We start from the raw sequence: 19747 nt of genomic DNA, 5'->3' as shown, positions 1-19747 counted from the left end.
CCAGGGTGAGTCTTCATCTGATCCTGGAGCAAGTGACCTTGGCTAAATGCTTCAAGGCTGGGGGGCTTGGGGAGCAGAGGCCATGAAGAATCTGCTGGGGGAGGCCCAGAGGGAAGGGAATGGGTGTGAAGGTCAAACTAGTCAAACTGGTCAAGTCTAAGGTCGGAGCTGAAGTACATCAGCTTCTCAACCCTGTCATATGCTCTTCCTCCAGGTGTGACCTGAGAGGCCCCAGAGTTGGGATGGGGCTGCAGAGGAGGTGGGCAGTGGGCTGCATGATGGGCCAGAGCCCGCGGGCAGCCTGGCAAGACCAGCACTGGTGATGGGTACTCACAGGCTCTCCCTTGGGGCCTTGTTCACCTTTGAAGCCGGCAATCCCAGGCTCTCCCTTGACAAAAGAGAGAGGCAGGTTCTCACACTGGGTGCCCTTTGCAGACCCTGCTCCCACCTCCAGAAACCCTCAAAGGCATTGCAAAAGGACAGTCACGTGAATGCAGGAGGGAAGGATTGTGGCGGGACCCTAGGGGGTTTGCTCCGGGTCTTACCGTCTGACCTTTTGGGCCCAAAGGACCAGTTGCACCTTGAGGGCCGGGTGGACCACGGGGCCCCGGGAAGCCAGGAGCACCAGCAATGCCAGGAGCACCCTGTCAGCAAGAGCAGAAGACAGGGACATCAGGAGAACAGGCAAGGAGGGACTGGGCTCACCTGGGGGAGCCGGAGCCCACAGCAGCACTCACAGCGGATCCTTTGGCTCCGGGAATCCCGTCCGTTCCGGGGTTGCCCTGGAAGAGGAGAGGTGTCCTTGTAAAACAGAAAGCTCAGCATGAGCCCCGGCCTCCTCCCACCCTCAGCTCCGGAGCTGGGCTAGCAGCTGTCCTCCCAGGCAGGTCATCCCACAGATGTCTCAAGGGGAGGATGGGGACAGAGGGACAAGTGTTTCCAGCGATGCAGGGGCAGGAGTCGGGCCAGAATGAAGGTTTGGTGACTCCCTCAGAGCCAAGCACAGCCAGGAGTGCCGGGGTCCCAGACCCCCAGGCTTTAAGGCCAAAGAGCAGCTGGACTTACAGAGGCACCAGCCGGTCCAGGAGACCCAGGAGTACCAGGTTCACCACGAGGACCTTGACCGCCTTCAGGACCGCGAGCACCAGTGGGGCCGGCTTCACCCTGGGAAGACACAGGGGGCAACGGACCAAGAAGAAGATGGGGACACAGACCTCTCGTAGGCCAGCAACAGCTCAGGCCGACTGTAAGCATGCCCCCAGAAGCTGAGTCATGCGCAGTACACTGAGGCCACCTGAGTGTACTCACCAACTGGATGACTTCCTCCCTGCCACCCCCACATCCACCTCAATCTCCCCTCTCTACTGTAAACTGCCCTGAGCAAGCCACCTGCGCTGTGGGATGCTCCGGCCCTGGGCATCACATGGGGCCCGTCTGCACCCATCAGCAAGCCTGTACTGTGGGATCCCGCCAGCCCAGCATCCTGGGATGATGGACAGATGACTGAGATGGCAGACACCGCCGCCTCTGTTTCTCTACCTATTTTTCTCTTTCACTGAGGAAACAGGGACCCTCGGACATCTGAGCAGGCACCACTCTGCATGTCTGTGTCTGGCGTGTGAGCACTGCCGCCCCCGCACCAGCCCAGGCCCATCTGAGGTCAGCCAGAAAGCCAGGCCAAAGGCAAGCTGGGGGAGACGCCCACGCCTCTGTCCCCCCCATCATCCTCAGCCTCTGGCAGCAGCCCCACTGCCTCTCTATCCCCAAACTGGCCTCGGCTTTTACTGTCATTTTTTCCTGAAAGTTACAACTGGCTGAGAGCTGGGTCTGGATGGCAGAGTCCCAGGGGAGGACTTGCTGACCTGGAGGGAGGGCAGAGCCTCCTCAGGTTTCTTCTCAGAGCACTCTCGCTTCATTTTGTAATTATTATTTTCCAAAGGTCAGGCCCCCTCACCTTCCGGCAGTCCCTCTTCACAATGGGCCTCCTTCACCAGTCCCTGGGGCCTCAGACACTGTCTGGTTGCCATGGAAACCCCCAGGAGGGGAGCGGCAACCTGATGCCAGTGACCACAGGGAGGCTCCTTGTTCATCTCCTGGCGGCAACAGGAGAAATTTTCCAGGGATGCATGCACTGGAATCCCTTCTGGGCCACGAGGGGCCTTTCCCTGAACTGGCTGGCCTCCCGCTGGCCTCTGTTAATCCTCGGAAGAACTCTATTAACACAGCTTGGAAGGGCCAAGCCCCCCACGTGAAGCCAGGGAGAGAGGGAAGCGTGGAACCAGCTCCTCGCCCTCTTCCTTCCAACTCTCCTGGGTCAAGAGACTCCTGAGCTTTGCCTTCTTTTCTCCAGCTCCTGGTCTTCTGCTCCCTCCCAAGTCCCCAGTGTCTCCCCATCTTTTTCTACCTTTCCCTACTCTGACACTGTAACTGTACCTCCTGGTTTTTATCATGCCATCTTATTTTTCCTTTCAGCTGGTGATACTGCAAAATACCTGCCTCTTCCATGCCTCCATGGAGAACAGCATGGACGGTTGGGGGTGGCACACCTCACATGGGAAGGGGGACCTCCAGGGGGCAATCAGCAAAGGTTATAGGGGAAGGGGGCCTCCCGACTGGACCAGCAGGGCACATACCTTGGCACCAGGAGCACCAGGGAAGCCGGGACCACCAGCAGGACCCACAGGACCCTAGAGGAAGGAAGGGATCCAGGGGTGAGCACCATTTCTGGGTAGACTTTCTCCAGCCTCCAGAGTGAGCCACCTCTGCACCTCACGCACTGTACTGATTTCGCTCTGCATCCATTGTGGCTGAATTCCCTGGATGAAAACTGCCCTACTGTCAGCGTCTCTGAGCCTGGCTCCGCAAGGCAAAGCAAGTGTCTGACTATATACATGGTGAGAAGCAGATGATTCTCCTCTCTATCTCTCCCTCCCCAAAACACTTCCAAGAGGGTGGCTGAGAAAAAAGAACCATTGCTTCAAAGTTTCTTATCACCATGCTCCTGGAATACTGAAATATTATTCCTCCTCTTTTCCAGTAGAAGTCAGCACACGGCTGTGGTTACACTGCGCAAACACTGCAGACTCCATTGGGGGACTGAATGGGACGCAGGTAAACCTGCTGAGGATGAGGTGAACTCACCGGAGGCCCTGCAGGGCCGGGTTGACCGTCATTGCCCCGGGCACCCTGTGAGGAGGAGAAGGAGGCAGCCATTGTAAAGCACATCCAGCCCCTCCCCGCCCACAGCCCACCGACACAGAAAATGGACAACCAGGGCAGGGGGTGCCCCAAGGCTGAGTGTGAGCTGAGGGACAGCTGGGGGAAGGGAGTGGCCTTCAGGCCCCGCACAGGTACTCAGGGGCAGCAGTGGGCTTGTTCTCAGCCTAAGCGAAGGTTGGGTACTTTCCCAGCTATTCTGTTGTTTCTTAACTTCCAGTTAGAGCCCAAATATCCTCAGCTTCAAGGCTGAGTTATCATTTAAGGACTCGGTGAGTTGGGCCAGAGGAAAATGACACAGAGGCAGCACGTGACTCGGCGCCCCGGCCTGCGTGCAGCAGGGGCGCTTTCAGGCTGTGGTTACCCTCCTTGGTGAGAGCTTGGTCAAGGCCTCCCCTTGACTTACTCCAGGGTGTCTCTGTACTCTGCCCCCCACTCCACCCCAAACAAATTAGAACAAAGATGCCCACAGGATGTCTGCCACACACCCAGGAAGAGGCTCAGTGATGGGGACAGGTCACCAGCACGGCCCAGGGACCACATCTGAGTTTGCACCCCAGAGACTCTTTCACACAAGAAGGCAAGGCTCCCAGGTCTGTCTTTATAGGACTTGCCCTTGGAGGGTTTTTCCTGGGTTTGTGCCAAGCATCCTCCAGTTTCTCTCTCAAGGACCCTCAGGCTGCAGGGAACCTTTACCCAAACTCAGGAACTGTTAGGCCAGGCTGAGCTGGGCCCAGCACCTGAGGGCCGGCCAGAAGGCGACCTTCCCCTGCTGAGCCCTGCCTGCCTGCCCCGCCTCTTTCGGCTGAAGGAAAGGATGCTTTAGGGGGGAGGTCATGTTTTAAATAGGATTCCAATCTTCTTCCTGGCTATGGCCCGTTCCTCCCAACAGATGCTCCAGGTTGGCATAAACAGGAAAGCAAGAGAAGACTTAGCAGAAGAAACATCAGAGGGAACATAAAGCCTCAGCACTGGCCAGAGCCCCTTCTGGGCTGGTCTGTCTGCTCTGGGAAGCTCTGGAGCAGCCTCCCCCCAGGCACTGGCCGGAGGAGAGGCCCAGACACAGGCCTAGGCGAAGGGCAGCTGCAGAAAGGCCAGTGCTGGGCTGGTACCTGCAGCCCTGCCTGCAGCACAGCTGGCGAGAGGGCAGAGGCCAGCCCACAGTGAGCACGTGACTGCAGTAGGGCCAGCCCAGCCCAGGCCCCGGGCCCAGCCTGGACACCAGGCCTATACTTGAAAAACCATGTGACGTTGTCGACCTTTTAGGCCAAGTTCTTTGCACACCCTGCCAGCCTGACTGCTGTGGGGGCAGGAACCAGCAGGAAGGCATGAGAAACAGGCCTGCCGTGCCCAGGAAGGAGGGAGAACAGGGGTGCCCCTCACAGGGCACCAGGAACCATTAGGCTAGGCCCAGCTGGGCCCAGCACCTGAGAGCTCCAAGCCTGGCCAAAATGCCACAGGCCAGGTCCTGATAATCTGCAGAAATAGTGTTTCCTGGTAGGCCCAGTGCTCTAATCCCCACACACAAAGTGACCCTGGGACAAGGCACTTCAGTGGCTCTGGCTGACAGGTGGGGGTTCAGGCTGCTTGTTATTTCATGGGTCTGCTTCTGAGGGAAACTTCTGCCAAGCAGATACATTATCTGGAAAGCAGCACAATGGGGGGACGTGGATTTACTCCTGCAAGGGCCTGTGAGGAGGGGCCCTGGGGCTCGTGTGGTGGGGCATGAAATGGACAGAAAGCGTGATCTCCCTGGAACATGCTCTCATCACACCACCCTCCCGTGTGAGTGCCGGCAAGGGCTTGCTACTGCTAAGCGGCCAGAGCTAAACATCTGACCCTCCACCGGCTGCAGGGCGGTCTCCTTGCCCTCAGCGTCCCACGAGCTGGAGGCTGCAAAGCCTTAGCCGGCCTTCCAGAGCCTTGGTTTCTTTTTGTGCAGAACGGGGAGAACAACAGAATCTACCTCCCAGGGTTTAACAGAAGATCAGACGAGGCAAAGTGCATCAGGTGTCACACTGGATGTGCCCATGAAGGGGCAGCTGCAGTATATACCTGTCTCCCCAGCAAGAGCAATGTCAAGTGTGACAGCCCATGAGTTGATGCTAGACTGTCACACTTCTCTAGGGCATCATCTGAGCAGCCAAAAGACCAAAACACAGCCCAGTACCGTAGCAAATTTAGGTCTGTCCCTCCATTCAAGCTGGACTGACCAGGGAGTAGGTGGGGCCGCCAAGGCGGCTACCTGAGTAATCCAAGCTGGTTAAGAGAGAGTCCTAACCCTCCCACCACCTGCCCACCTCCTTCAGACCCCAACTGGGAAACTGATGGGCACACTCAGAGTGCCCCCTCATGGGTGATGACACTCTCTACACTTCACCGGGTGGTTTTGATGGTCAAGCAAACTAACTTTCTATGAAAGTGCCTTGCAAACTCTCAAGCGCTGAACAAGTGGCGGCTCCTGGCCTTGTCAATCACTCACCGCAGCGCCAGCAGGGCCAGTGCGTCCTCTCTCACCAGGCAGGCCACGGGGACCCTGGAACACACACCGGGAGGGCACATGCACAGCTGGCTCAGTGACACTGTGCTGTCACCCTGACCCGCCATCCCCTCCAGGCCCCCAAGGGGAGGGAGCCTGCAAGCAGCAGGGGCAAGGGGTGGGTGCCCTGACCCCTGGCCAGCACTCCTGAAACCACACCGAGGCTTCTTCTGCCTGGGCGGGACACCAGGTGCTCCTGTTGTTACCTACTGGAGCCTTGTTACACATCTTGTTTCTTGCAATAGAGGAGCTCCCAAAATGTTCAGAATAAACAGAATTTTCAAAAATCAAGGCACACTTTAAGTGTGGTAGCAGGGTTATTTCAGGGAAATGTTGGTAAAATCTTGACCAAATAATCTATTTGATGCATTTCACTTTTTGCTCCTAATCAGATCAAATCTACAAAACTGAGTATCTACTTTGCACCCAGGAAGCAGTGGTAATTATAGCTGAGCCCTCTGCCAGGCGGCAGGTGTGTCTGAAGTGTCTGGAGGTGCTCCTGGGGGGCGATGTTCATACTCACCATGGGGCCTGGAGAGCCATTCTCACCCGGAGAACCACTCTCACCCTGGAAAAAAGACACAGAGGTCAGGGAAGGGGACCCCACTGCCCTCCTCCAGGAAACTCCCAGGGAAGACACTGAAGGCTCAGGCTGTCTCAGCACTGACACCCGCGGACTGCAGTCCCCAGCTCTCCAGGCCCGGTGTTCATCCACCAGGACACGGGACTGGGTGTCCCCAGGCAAAACTGTCCTGATGCCCTCACTCCACCAAGCTCATAGCATCTCCTTGACTGGAAAGAAAGGCTCCTCTCCATCCCCCTCCATCCCCCATCGCCGTGCGCCTCTTGGCCCTCACCTTCACACCTGGGGCGCCAGCCTCTCCCTTAGCACCATCCAGACCGGGGTAACCCTAGGGAACAAGAGAACACATTCAATCACTCTTCTGCGGGGCCCAAATAGGAAGACTTATGCCCCCAAATGCTTTCTCTTCCCTGGGCAATTCCTTCCTTCCAACACCATCACTCATGATACTTACTCTGTGACCCTTGACACCAGGAAGGCCTGGGGTTCCCGGGAAGCCGCGAGCACCCTGCAGTCCGAAGAGGAGATGTTTAGGGCACCCAGTAGAAGAAGCAGTAAAGGCTACCCTGTGCTGCTAGAGAAGCTGGAGAGCCAGCTCCCCTGGGCCCTGGAGCAGTCAGAAGCTGGGCCGCAGACAGCTCTCAGCAAATCTCAGAACGCCCCTTAGCACGCCTCAAGCGGGTAAAAAAATAACTGCCTAGCCTGCCGCAAGTTAGGGTCAGAAAGGTCATCGTCAGCATGGAGGCAGGATCTAAGGAGGGCCTGCTGGAGTTTTGTTTTAGAAGTGAGCTAACTGAAATAGGTGAGCTAGATGGGAGGCCACTGCCTTGTGTTGAAGGAGGGAGATTCTGGAAAGGTTTGAGGCTGGGAAAAAGGCTTTACCTGAGGGCCAGGAGCGCCTCTTTCACCAGATTTTCCAGGCTTTCCAGCTTCACCCTGAAGGGAGAAAGATGTGCCTCAGCTTCCTCAGGAGACAAGCCACTGCACACACTTCAGAGCAGCAGCGCTCCTCCGCCGGCCATCTGTGCCTTTGGCCCCCTGCTTACTCATCCTCCTCCCCTCCTTCTGGTTCCACACTTCCCTCAATGCCTTTCCTGGGTCACGATGTGCCCTTTCGGACAGCCGCCCGGGGCTTGGGCAGGCTCGGCCAGCTCCCCCGGTGGGCTTCCCTTCACTCCTAGCTCTGCCGTCTGGGCTCTCGCTCCTAGAGAGACTTTACTGGCTAATGCCATTCGTAAGGGGAGCTCAGTGCCAGGTCTTGTCTCTGTACTCCGTTTGCATCCTCTGCAGACATGCTGACTCAGGCTGGGACCTCTCCCGACTCATTCACGGCCACAATGATGTTGGGCTGTTGAGTCCTCCTGCTTTTGTTTTCCCTCCTCGATGGCTTTCCCCTTGTGCTTTCCCTCTTCTGCCTCTCATTTCTCAATTTCCCTTCCTGGAGCTCATGATATTTTAGTTATTTCCCTTCCCAGTGGGTCCAAAGCAGTCCCCAGGGCACTTGCAAGCTAAGCATCAAGTGGGAGTGTAGACAGTAGACAAGGTCTGAGCCTCCTGCTGACCACTGTGGGCCAGGCCCAGGGCACTCCCCCGGCTCCGCCCGAGCCCACGCCCTCTCCAGGCCCTTTCACACGAGGCAGCCACGCCTTTGGCATCTCAGGCACACTCACATCGTCGCCAGGTTTTCCAGGAGGGCCAGGAGGACCACGAGGACCCAGGGGACCCTGCCAGACAAAGTGAGAGAGTTTGAGGGGAGGTTAGAGGGGGAGGACACCGAAGCAGTGGACCACACTTTGGGACTATAACTTTTGGAAGCTAGTTCCCCAATAGGGAAGAAAGATGCGGGGGAATCCCACTCTGTGATGAGAGAGCAAAGGTTCAGAGCGGATCTAGTGGGAGGCAGCAGCCAGCACGGGCCCGGGCGACCCAGAGAGGACCCTGCTAAGATGCGGTCCCTGGCACCATTTGCTGCCTGTGGTCAGGTCGCATCCCATGGCTTAGCCACATCCGTATTTCCTCTGGGACCCTCTACTGTGGGAAAGCGCTGGGCGGACCCAGGGAGGTGATAGCAGGGGGGCCTGAGTCCTACACCATCAGAGGCTCCCCAGGAGGAGGGCAGGGACTCACAGAGACACCAGGTTCCCCTGGTTCACCAGGGTTGCCTTGAAATCCTTGAGGGCCCTAAAAAGTAAAGTGAGAACGCCATGTTAACCCCCACTGACTGATGCCAGAGATCTTGAGATCATTTGTGCCGCCACAGAGAGGAAAGACCCACTACTTACTGGAGCACCAGCAGGGCCTGGAGGTCCTCGAGGTCCCATGGGGCCCTGGATTGGGACAGAAAAGGAGTACGTTTACTGGAAATGCCTCACCAGTGGCCTTCAATGTGCCACCTTCCCCCAGCACCAGCCCAGATGAAGGACAAGGAGTGATTCTGTGGACAGGGGCCTACAGTGGTGGCTCCCTTTCAATTCCCACTTCCCATGCAATGATCTACTTTTATTTACAGGTACCACTGGACAGAGAAGCTGGCCTTGCTTTATCCTGGACAGCAGCCATGTTTACTAAAGTCTGAGTTTCATTTAGCATGTGCCAAGTCGGAGCCGCAGAGCTGAGACTTCCTGCAGGAAGTCTTGTGGATGCTGGGGAACAGTGGCTGCCATCTGCATTCTTCAGTTCTCATTCCAAGAGCAATAGCAGCTCGCCTTCTAGCAGATCAGCCTATATGCACCTCTCCACCCTCATTCTTCATAGTCACTCCAGAGCATCATTAAAACTGGCATCCATCGCCATTAAAAGACTAATGCTTTGGGCTAACTAAATGGGAGGTTACGTAACTGGTGGGGAGAGCTGTTCTAAGCAGTTATCCGTAAAGTGAGATTGTCAGATTCTCTGGCTCTGCTAAGGGTCACCTCCTGCCACTGTGGCTCCAAAGAACTGGCGTCTGTTCTCACCATCGGTCCTTGCATCACCCCCATCTGGGCGCCACCAGCCTTCTCATCAAATCCTCCAGCCATCTGGGCAGCAAAGTTCTGCAAATAAACCCAGCAATATTAGGAGCTTGAGAGGTCCCAGATTTCTTCCTCTTGGCTAGGTAAACTGTATCTGGAGAGAAAAAATTCTATTTTAGACGAGCTCTAATTGTTGGAGACTAACCTAGCATTGAACAGCATGACCAAAGATTCCTGAAAACTAGTTCTGGGAATGTGTCACTAGACAACAGTATCATGTCACTTCCCCAGAAGAAGAAGTGCTATTTGGAAAAGTATTGGTTATTTGCACTTCATTTTATAAAGTTATTTTTTAAATTCTATAATATTAAATTCACTACTTAACATACATTGAGAAATATGACTCAAATATCAATTTCAAAGTTTTTCCCCCCCCAGGATTTAATGCCCAACAAAAGACTAAAGTCAGTAGCCTTGAACTATTTCAGTAAGTCTGTGAGCCATTTAAGTTTAAGAACTTAATAAATAGCAAACATCAAGATGGCAAACCTGCAAAAACTGGACAATAATGTAATTTGTTGACTGGTTTGATTCCAGAAATGACTTTAACCACACACCTTCCCTCAGCGGTGCACTTTCAGGAAAATGAATGCCTGCTCGGAATGTACTTGGCAAGGACAAAGATTAAATGTCTTCCAAGGACAGGGGTCCCTCTCCTTCCAGGGAATTATAGATGCCTAGTCATCCTCTCCCTCAAGCCTCAGACCCACACTCCCAAGCATCAACCACACCGTACAGATGCCAGGAAGCCAGGTAACTGAAGATTCTCTTTGCAGAAACCCAGTAAGTGAGAAAAGTCATCCCTTAGTGCCACAGTCTCATGCCTGATATGTGGTCCCGCTGATCACAGGCCTAGGGGAGAAGCCCGTGGGCCGGCTATGTACACACTGCTGGCAGCCCTGGGAGCCTGCCAGGTAAGTGTGAGTAGCGATTTAGAGGCCACATTTCTGGAGGTACAGCCTGAAGGAAGGGGACATAAGGATACTTACTCCACCAAGGCCAGGGGGGCCTGGGGGGCCAGGAGGACCAGGGGGGCCAGGATTTCCAGGGGTCCCAGGCTCGCCATCTCTGCCACGAGGTCCAGGGGCACCCTTGGCAGAAAGAGAAAATGGCACCAATGTGAAGCAGTGTTTATGCAAGGGCCACCTGCCCATGGCTGCCCTTGAGGAAGTGGCTGGGCACACGGGGGCTGGAGGACCTGGGGAGCCCACAAGGGCCAGGCAGCCTCTTTCAACTCACTTTTTCACCTTTGTCACCACGATCACCTCTAGGTCCCTGTTCACCTGCAGGTCCCTGGAGGTGAAGAAAATGTTGAGATGACAGCAAGGCCAGGGGCCAACAGATGAGTAACTCAAGGAAAGATGAAGGAAGGGGGTTTGTCCCTTTCTTACCTGTGGCCCAGGAGGTCCCTTGGGTCCTACAACCTGTGAGAAAGAGACCCACAGGGTGGCAAGTTAGAGGGGCCCAGGGAAATGACCCAGGTAGCCCAGTAGATGCATCATGGCATGAGAATGATCTGTACTTACATCCTTGATGTCTCCGGGTTCTCCTTTCTGTCCCTGAAACATGACACAGTCTCAGCACTGGGCCCAGCAAGCCCACCAAGCCCGGAGCGCAAAACCCTGCCCAGCAGCCCCGTATCGAGGTGCTCTCTTAACAACCTCTGATGATGTCTAAAAAATCACAGGCGGGATGAACACAACATTGCTTCTGAAGAAGCAAATAAAAAGGCAAGCGCAAAAGCAAAAACAAAGAGCTCTCACCTTTGGTCCTGGTTGCCCTGCAGGTAGAAAAAAAAATAGAAAAGGAAAGCTTCATTAAATAGTAAGTACAAGTTCTTGTCACTCACTCTTTAGGGATTAAACGAAAAAAAAAGGACACCACCGGGGAAGGAGGCAGCTTCCCATCCCTCTGTTGAGGGGTTAGGGTCACGAGGATCCTGGGATTGCTGAGGTCCCATGAGATACAGAGATGACCCAGACTTTGCTATTCAAAAAGCAGTTATTCAGCATGCAAGAGAATGAAGCAGGGGCAGACGAAGAGGGAATGAAGAGCCCAAGATCTAATCAGCCACCCAGAACAAAAGCAGCAGAAGCTGGCAGGAGGTTCAGTTTTTTCTTTCCCCACAGTGTAGGAAGCCCTTCCCACGGCTCCCCCCGCCCCCCGCACCCTCAGAAGAAGAGTTAGGTAGTTACAAAAGTCTTACATTCCAGCTGGGGCTCCTTGAAGCAAGCACAAAAACAAAGCAGGGCACAGGAGTTATCGAGGGCACTGCAGCCAGTGCCGTCCCAAGCCAACCACCCACGCCTCCTTGTAGCAGGGGAACAGTAAAGGCAATCAGCGCTTCACTCACACAGGCCCCCTCAGAAAAGGTCTGAGGGTCTGGACCATAAGAGCAGCTTTCCAGGGTTGGTGAAGTGTTAAGAAAAAGCAACTTCTCACTTGCCTTCCAACTGTTTTCTCTTCTTGAGCAGGATGGGGACAGTGAGGGCTGCCCACGAGACCCAGACATGCATCCCCACCTCCCCTATGGAGACAGGGCATGTGTCTGCATGCTTGGGACGGGTCACCGGCATACATATCATCTCCCAGCATTGGTTCTAGCTTGGAGTTAATAACAACCCACCACAGTGCGGGCACATGGGGCTCCATCCCAGCCCTACACCACCCTTCACCAGTGGGTGTCCCAGAGCCCAGCTCCTCATCCTATTAACTTGCTGTACTTAACTGGTGGTCAATTCCAAGAGAGGTAAAAAGAAAGGAAACTGCCACCAATTTCAGAGAGGGAGCCTGCCCTCTCTGTCTCCCTGCTAGCCAGCAGAGGTTTCTCCATACTGAAGACCATGTGTTTGGAGGTCTTCTAAGGAGAAGACAAGGTACGGGTGATAGAGAAGGAATTACTCTGTGGTTTGGCTTGGCCAGATGGAGGGTTTGATCTCTTGTGGCTCTAGCAATTTGCAGAGATGATTCTGGATATGACACTTTCGTGAAATCATGCCTGTCCTACCCTGTCTTGGATGCACAGGTTTGGGGGTGTCAGGTGGGAAAGGACTCCTCCAGTGTCTCAGCCTCACTCAGCTTCACCCTGCAAGTGAGAAGTGGCTTTTTCTGTCAGCCTCAGCCACTGGGGGCCCATGGATAACCAGCCCCTCCACTTTGCAGAGATGACTAGCATCCATGGGAGGGTATTTGCGGCACCTGCAAGTAATTTATTTATGTGGAACAGGAAATAAATAAATTACGACCACTGGAAGTGGCGAGGTCAGTTGAGCAGACGGGGCAGCACTCTCCGAAGGGGGTCTCAGGGCTGAGGCAGTCTTTCATCTCTTCACAGATTATGTCATCGCAGAGGACAGTCCCAGTGTCACAGACACAGATCCGGCAGGGCTCGGGCTTCCACACATCCTTATCATTATACCTCTGCCCATCCTGCATGCAGCTGCCAGCCTTTTCTGCACCAAGAGTGGGGCCGGGGAAGCAGAGAGTGAAGGGAAGGAGGGGATGGGGAGCCAGAAGGGAAAAAGAGAAAGAGGCTGTAGTCAGCTCGACATAATTCAAAGGCCAAAGAATGTGGGCCTGGCCACCAGAACATAGAGAACTTGAAACTTATTTTTCTAAGACATCATTCATTCGTCCATGTACTCAACAAATATTTATTGTGTGCCTTGCACTACGCTGTCTACTCATCAGTGAAAATATTGGCCCAGCAATGACAATGAGGAGGGCTACTGTATCGTATTCTGTCCCACATCTGGCATGGGGGAGACCCACTGATGGGGGCAGGGCAGGGGCAAGTTAGGTGGCAGCAGGAGATGCAGCTCTGAGTGGGCACCCAGGGACTGTAAAGATGGAGGAGAGGGGAAAATGGAGACCCCACCCCCACCCCTAGCACAGGAACAAAGCCCTTCTTTTTCTGCCTTCCTCTAGGAATTATGGGATTTGCTAAGTACAACTGACAGCTAAAAATTCAGAAGTTATGTAGAAAATGCTACCCACAAAAACTAGAATCTATAAACAGCCAGGCTCCAAAGTGTGTCGATGTGTGGTAGGAATTGGTGAAAGGAGTAGCTATTAGAATTAGCATCTTGTCCCATTGTTGAAACTACATTAGGATTAGGTTTAGGACCGATTTGAAGAGCAGGATAAACCCATTCGAACATACACTTAGGACCCAAAGCTAATAAAATGCCTTGGGAGGCAAGCAGGGCCAAAGGGCCCCCAGGGCTGACCTCTAGCTGTAGCCCTCCCTGGAGAGATCCTGCCTCCCTCTGAAGAGAGCGCACCAACTGTGGAGTGGAGAGGTGGAGAGCAGGGGCTTTGAATGCCTGACCTGGGCTAAGATTAGCCAGTCCAGGGCTGGCCTCCTCCAAAAACGCAGACCAAGACCTGCTGGCCCCCCACAGCGCCCTGCGGTCTAGGATTCACCCTGCACATGGACGCTGCTGACAAGAGCGCCCGGACAGCCAGAGCTCCAGGGCCGCAGAGCCCGCACCACGTGCTAGGGAGGGCCCAGCGCTGTTTTTCTCATCAAAATCCCCAAAGCAATGGCAGCCACAAGAGATAAATAATAGTAAAGAGCCACAAACCAGGTCGGCGGAGAAAGAAACAGGCCTGCCCCCTGCCCTTTAAGGAGACTGAAAAATCTAAAGATAAACCTTTCTTTTTTCTTTTCCACTAGAAGAAATCCACTCAGCCTTTAGGCAGGATTATCACTGGGAAGGTAGGAGTTTCCCGGGGTTCGTGCAGAAGCTGCTGGTACCCACCCACAGCTAATACAGGAATTGCGGAAGGCGGTGGGGAAGCAGAAAGAGCAGAAGTTAGTGGTCTCCGGTTGGGACTAAAGAGGCGCGCACCTGAGCCCAGGAGGGCCCAGGGTGGACAGAGAGGAAAATGCTGGGAGAGGGGGATCGGATTTCCCCTAGAGGGGCGGCCGGGGGATGGGCGGGCTTCGGGGCGGAGCCAGGCCACGCCGAGAGCGAGAGCCGCTGGGTGTCTCTTTGTGGTTGAGGCTATGGACACGGCTCGCTTCACAGAGACTGGGCGGGTGAAAAGTGGGATTAAATGACTGCCCCAGAAAGGAGCCAGCACCGAAACCGGATCCCCTAGGTGTGGACGGAGCAGCCCAGCACCACCATAATTGCTGTTCCAAACGGCTGCGGATAGCATCCCGGCGCGCCCGATCCGGTTCCCCTCATTACCGCAGCGCCGTATAAGTGATTCTTTGTAGCAGGCCAATTAAAAAGTTATTTCTTTCGGGGAACTGTTTTGCTTCGCCGCATCTTTGCGCAGGATTGGAGCCCGGGAGGTGGCGGCGGGCGGGCACAGGGAGCCACTGTGGGAGAGGGGGTCGGGGAGTCCAGGGGAGCCCACCGGACCTCGCCTCTCATGAATGGGGCTTTTCTCGAGCGCACACAGAGCCCGATTCACAGGTCTCCGCAAGGAACCAGTTTAAATAAATACGGGCAGCGTTTCAGCCCCATCTGGAAGCCATCGCTGCCAATCCCCCAACGCAAACAAGCCTCACAAAGGAGGATTGAGGTCTCTCGGCTGAGCGGAGGGGCACCTTTGCAGGCGAAGGCTGAGTAATGCAGATGTGGGTCAGAGACGCCGCGGCCAGTAAGTTTCTTCAAATTCGTGGAAAGATGGGAAAGAGGGGCGTGCCCCAGCTCCAGGTTCCTGCCATTCCTGACGTCCACGCGGACTGCGCTTTCCCCACGTCACATCTTCGGGTCCGCTGACCCGGGGGAGGGGATTACGGAGCTGCCAAGCGCCAGCGCGCAAAGTCGTCGGCTCCAAAGCACTTCCCCGGGGAAGAAAGGAAGTACTGGGAGATTTGGTACCAAGAACCTGGAATTCACTCCCTCCAGGGAAAGTGCGGCCGGCGGGGAGAGCGCTCTGCCACCTAAGTGAGCGCCTCCAGTCTCAGATGGAGAATTTGGGGGGATTTAGAGTCACCTAGGTAATTCCATTACGCGCTAAGGCAGAGGTCAGTCAAGAAGACAGCTTTGTGGGTGTGCACCAGCAAATTTAGGACAAAAATATAGAGCTGGGGCCAGTTAAAGACACACCGTGTTCCAACAAGTGCCTGGAAGCTCTCTGCCAGTTTAGCGCACCAACCCACGGCGGGGCCAGAATCTGCGACTCCGCCGCGGCGCCGGCTCCAGGCCTGCCCCAGGCCTGCCCCGCCCGGCTCGGCCACTCAAAAACGGGAAGGGCCCGGGCCCACAGCCTTCCAGACAGTCTCTGGAGACATTCTGGAGGTTGGCGAGCCCTCATACAGCCTCGTCGGCGGAGGGACTTTGATTCTCCCCTCCAGAAAAAAAAAGTTTCCCCTGAGATTGATTTACAGTCTGTAACATACAAAGACAGGCCTGGAATCCCGGCCGTGGGAAACGTGCCCAAACACGTGGGGTGGGGGAGCTCTCTCTACCTAACACACTTTCCAGGCTTCGTTTGTCCTGAATATAATCCCAGACGGTAGGACTTCACCGAAGAGGCGATGGAAAGGTGCGGTCCGAACCGCCTCTGGACAAGACTGGGAACTGTCATCTCTATATTCAGCTGAAATTGTTATGACCTCGACCAGTCGTGCCCTCCTCCCCGCTGCAGACAGCCACACACAGACACAGCCCGCAGCCTGGCTAGGTGAGCTCCACGGACTTAGAAAGGGAGTCAGTGCAGTGCCTCAGAGGGGGCTGGAGGGAAGACCGCGGGGAGGGGGTGCTATTCTCCAAGCGTGTTTGCATGGCACAGTCTCGTTGGAATGTTATCGCCTTTCAGATGGCCTCTCCGACGGAAAGTTTCCGTACCCTTTAGAGGCAGGGGGAAGGCCAAGATGTGGAGGAGGGCTGCACCTTGCTCCAGGGCCAGCCGGGAGGAGGCAGGAAGCCGCGGGAGGCTCCGAGGTCTCAGAGCGCTCTCGGAAGCCTTTCTTTGTGGCCTCGGATTTCAGCACACCTATTTCAGAGCATCTCCTTTGTCTAGCTCCCCTTTGAGCCCTCTGGCTACCAACCCTTGGGCAAGACTGTGAAGTCAACCCCTTGGAGCTTGCTCGCTCCTTCGCTCGTGCTCTTCTTTCCTATTTCTCCTAAGATCGAGGAGCCCCGTTCTCATTTGCTGCTTCGACGAGCAGAGGTGTGTGCGTGTGCGCCTAATTATCAAAGCTGGTGGAAAAGAGCTTTCTTAAATCTGTGCACAAACCTCTCAGCCCCACACTTCCCATGGTTAATAGTCCTGCGTAACTTGAGGACCTGCAAAAGCCTCCAGCCGCGCGACCCGCCCGGGGACGCTGGGGCGCGGCGCCAGACTTGCCGAATTCCGCGGGCTGAGCGCCGCGCATCCTGAGCCCACAGCTCGGCGCGCCGTGCGCTCGGGAGTCGGCTAACCCGGCCCGGAGGGCTCCAGAGCAGGAGGGGCCGGCGAGGAGGGCGCGGAGGCACGGAAGGGCGGCAGGCAAGGGCGGCGGGCGACTTACGGACATCTTGGCCGTGACACCGAAGCGCAGCGGCAACGAGCAGCGTCAGCAGCACCAGCGTTCGGGGCGCCCCTGGGCGGGTCATGGCTCAGCGCGGGGCCTACGGAGCCGGCCGAGCGCAGCGCAGCGAGGCGGCAGGAGCACGGCGTGGTCCGGGTCTCACCGCGCCCTCATGCAGGAGGCCCTCGCAGCAGGAGAGGGGCAGGGGACCCGCAGCCCACGGCGCTCTGCGTCTTCTCCCCGCCGCGGCGCCCGTTATATGCGCCCGGCCGCTCTCGAGGCTGGCGAACGCGCCCAAACCGCGGCCGCCCCCGGCCCCCCGCGGGGCTGTAACCTGAGACCCCGCCCCCGGAGCCGTCCTGGCCGCGCCAGAGCCCGCACCTGCCGGGGCCGGACCCGTCCCCGCTGGCGCTGCCGCCCGCCCCTCACCCCTAGGGTCCGAGTGGCCTGATCGGGCGGGGCGCGGGCTCGGCGCCTGTTCTCCTCCCGGCTGCCCCCTCCGATCGCAGGAGCTGCGGGCTGCCCCCTCCGACCGCAGGCGGGAAAGGGGGCCTCCGGCCCTCCCCTCGGAGTCCTGCCCGGATTGGAGGGGCGGGGGGTGTTTGCAGAGGCACAGGCCGCGAGCCCTAGACTGTGGACGGAAAAGACTCTGGAGGATGGAGGGAAAGGGGGAGAAATGAGCAGTGGGGGAGGGAGAGGAGGGCACTGCGCCCGGGACCTCGTAGGGGGGCTTCACAGGGAGAGCCCGCGAAGGTACCTGGAGTTCCAAATCTTGGACACTTGCAGCTAAGCCAGGTTTGGGGGGTTGTCCCGACCTATCTTCTAGCCCTTTCCGGGGACACCTGTGCTCCAGGCTCCTGCTTGGTTTTCGGAACGACAGTCCCCCAGCCCCTCCCCCATCCAGCACTGCGATGAAAGAGCCTCCTCTGAGCCCTGCAGACGTTGGCTGGAGCAATCGCTGGGAAAGGGGCCTGTGTGTTACTGCACAGAGGGAGACCTGTGCGAAGGTGTGGGGGGCAGGGCAGGCCGTGGGAAGGGGGTCCGAGGAGCCACCGAGGACACAAGAGACGAGACTAAACCGCGCTGCTGCCGAGGTGGGGACTGTCTGGTTCCAGGCCAGACGTTGTGTCTTCTCTTCCTGGCCGGGCTCTGGGAGTCTCCGGGGGAGTGGGCACCACTGGCCCCGGTTGAGCAGCTCTGGCAAGGGATGGTGGGTCACTGCTGCAGCCCTGTCCAGAGAGGGAGGAGACCGCTCCAGCTGGATGGAGTTCTGTGAGCCAGAGGAGAAGCCAGAGTTTCCTAGCTGGCTTCCTGGCCCTCGCTTCCCACCTCGCCTCACCTTTCCCGTGAGAGCCCTCTGGCACCTTTGCCCAACTGCTGTCTTTTCCCTGGGGCTCAGCTGTGCTCTTCTCCTGGCTCCTGTTGTCTACACTGATACCAGGGAGAAAAAGTCCCAAACAGAACCTCTTCCTCTTAAGCAGATAGTTTCCTGACCCTGAGGATTGTAAGATCCCTCAAAGAACTTTAGGCAAAATGCACACTCTCATGAAACTCAGAATTCAGGGTCTGACTTAACCAGAAGTCCCTCCCCAGCAGTGGGATTTCTGCAGTGCTTTCCTCCTGGACTCCGAGGGTGCTTGGAAGAAGCTATTCCCAACACCCAAGCCTCAGGCTTCCACAGGGGCTTCAAGTTCTCCTCCCTCACCCCACTTCCTCATGCTTTGAAGCTTCTTGGAGTGGAGCCCGACGGACTGGGCAGAGTTAACTTCCATGCAAGCTCAATGGCTGGAAAGAGAAAGGATTTCCATTGTTTAAAGACATGCCTCCACTTTTGGCCAGTCTGCATGGAGGTAGGTGAAGGATTAAACCACCGGTTCCAACTTCTCTACCTGCCATGAGCCTTCCTTAGCTCTTCCCCTCCTCCTGTTCAAGGCTTTGCATTAAGTTCTGAGCCTTTCCCCATCCCCAGCCTCTGCCAGGAGAAAGCTGACTTCATGTCCACAGCCCCATACCCTCCTGGAGACATGGTTCTGTTTTCTCCACCTGGAAGGTAGAATAACCAAATCCCACACATTTCTCAAGACTGCCTAGGTTAAAGCTCCTCTGAGAAGCCTTCTCTGATATCTCTAGGATGTAATGTCTCCCTGCCTTCCTGAATCCCTCTGTCATCTATAGCCTGGATCCACAACTACACTTTAAGCTACACACGTTTTTTTGTGTGGTTTGCATTTCCCCCACCTCTGATATTCATTGTCCTCATCTTACAAATGAGCCTGGAAGCTCCTTGGTGACAAGAATAGTGCCTGGCACAATGTTAGCACAAAGGAGGGTTTAGGTAAACCCTTGTAGAATAATGCACTTAGATGCTAAACATGATTTATTTTATGATAAAACAGTACACAGGCAGCTACAAAGCTAGGCATTCATAGAACTGACCTTAAATACCAGTGGCCATAAAAATTCAACAACAAAAAAAAGTTTTGTGAAAACACTAAAATATATGAAAAAATTGAGCCTTATTTCAAAGTGATCTAGTTCATGGGTGCAAAGTGCTACATACAAACATGAGTTACTAAGTTGCTCTTGATTTCATCCTCTAACTCTGTGATTCCTCTTAGCTAGTGAACTGTGTATGCATGTAAGAGCTCTGGATTCTTTCCAGTAATCATAGTTCATCTGTGAATACAAAGCTTAATTCTCTACTTCCCACAGCAGGGGAGAAAGGTTTTTCATCAGAGATGGGAATTGACAAAAGCAAAATAAAATTTAAAATTTAAATTGAGAAAGTCTGAAGTCAACTAAACACCAGTATTAGTATTTTACCCATCCATGAATCCAAACAACTACAATTTGAAAACCTCTAATTTGTGACTCAGGCTGAACCATATGTGGCAAAAGAAAAAAAGTGAATTAGTGATCACTCA

General features: G+C 55.4%; 1 protein-coding gene across 1 annotated transcript in view; it reads right to left on the bottom strand.

Moving 5' to 3' along the window:
* The window catches only part of COL2A1 (collagen type II alpha 1 chain), a 30631-nt gene extending 13401 nt beyond the window's left edge, over positions 1–17230 (bottom strand). Inside the window, exons 1-22 of the mRNA XM_036904729.2 lie at positions 16824–17230; positions 12592–12801; positions 11113–11129; positions 10876–10908; positions 10741–10773; positions 10589–10642; positions 10339–10440; positions 9293–9370; positions 8621–8665; positions 8466–8519; positions 8009–8062; positions 7221–7274; positions 6793–6846; positions 6613–6666; positions 6279–6323; positions 5699–5752; positions 3142–3186; positions 2634–2687; positions 1066–1164; positions 738–782; positions 546–644; positions 335–388 (exon numbers count right to left, since the gene is read on the bottom strand). Coding sequence (XP_036760624.1) covers positions 335–388; positions 546–644; positions 738–782; positions 1066–1164; positions 2634–2687; positions 3142–3186; positions 5699–5752; positions 6279–6323; positions 6613–6666; positions 6793–6846; positions 7221–7274; positions 8009–8062; positions 8466–8519; positions 8621–8665; positions 9293–9370; positions 10339–10440; positions 10589–10642; positions 10741–10773; positions 10876–10908; positions 11113–11129; positions 12592–12801; positions 16824–16908 — 1422 coding nt within the window. The 5' untranslated portion in view covers positions 16909–17230. The remainder of the gene's footprint in view (positions 1–334; positions 389–545; positions 645–737; positions 783–1065; positions 1165–2633; positions 2688–3141; positions 3187–5698; positions 5753–6278; positions 6324–6612; positions 6667–6792; positions 6847–7220; positions 7275–8008; positions 8063–8465; positions 8520–8620; positions 8666–9292; positions 9371–10338; positions 10441–10588; positions 10643–10740; positions 10774–10875; positions 10909–11112; positions 11130–12591; positions 12802–16823) is intronic.
* Between the last annotated feature and the right edge of the window lie 2517 nt (positions 17231–19747).

The sequence above is a fragment of the Manis pentadactyla genome, chromosome 10 (genome assembly GCF_030020395.1).
Source record: "Manis pentadactyla isolate mManPen7 chromosome 10, mManPen7.hap1, whole genome shotgun sequence".
Lineage (NCBI taxonomy): Eukaryota > Metazoa > Chordata > Mammalia > Pholidota > Manidae > Manis > Manis pentadactyla.
The sequence above is the reverse complement of the archived record's forward strand: the minus strand, read 5'-3'. Positions and strand labels throughout refer to the sequence as shown.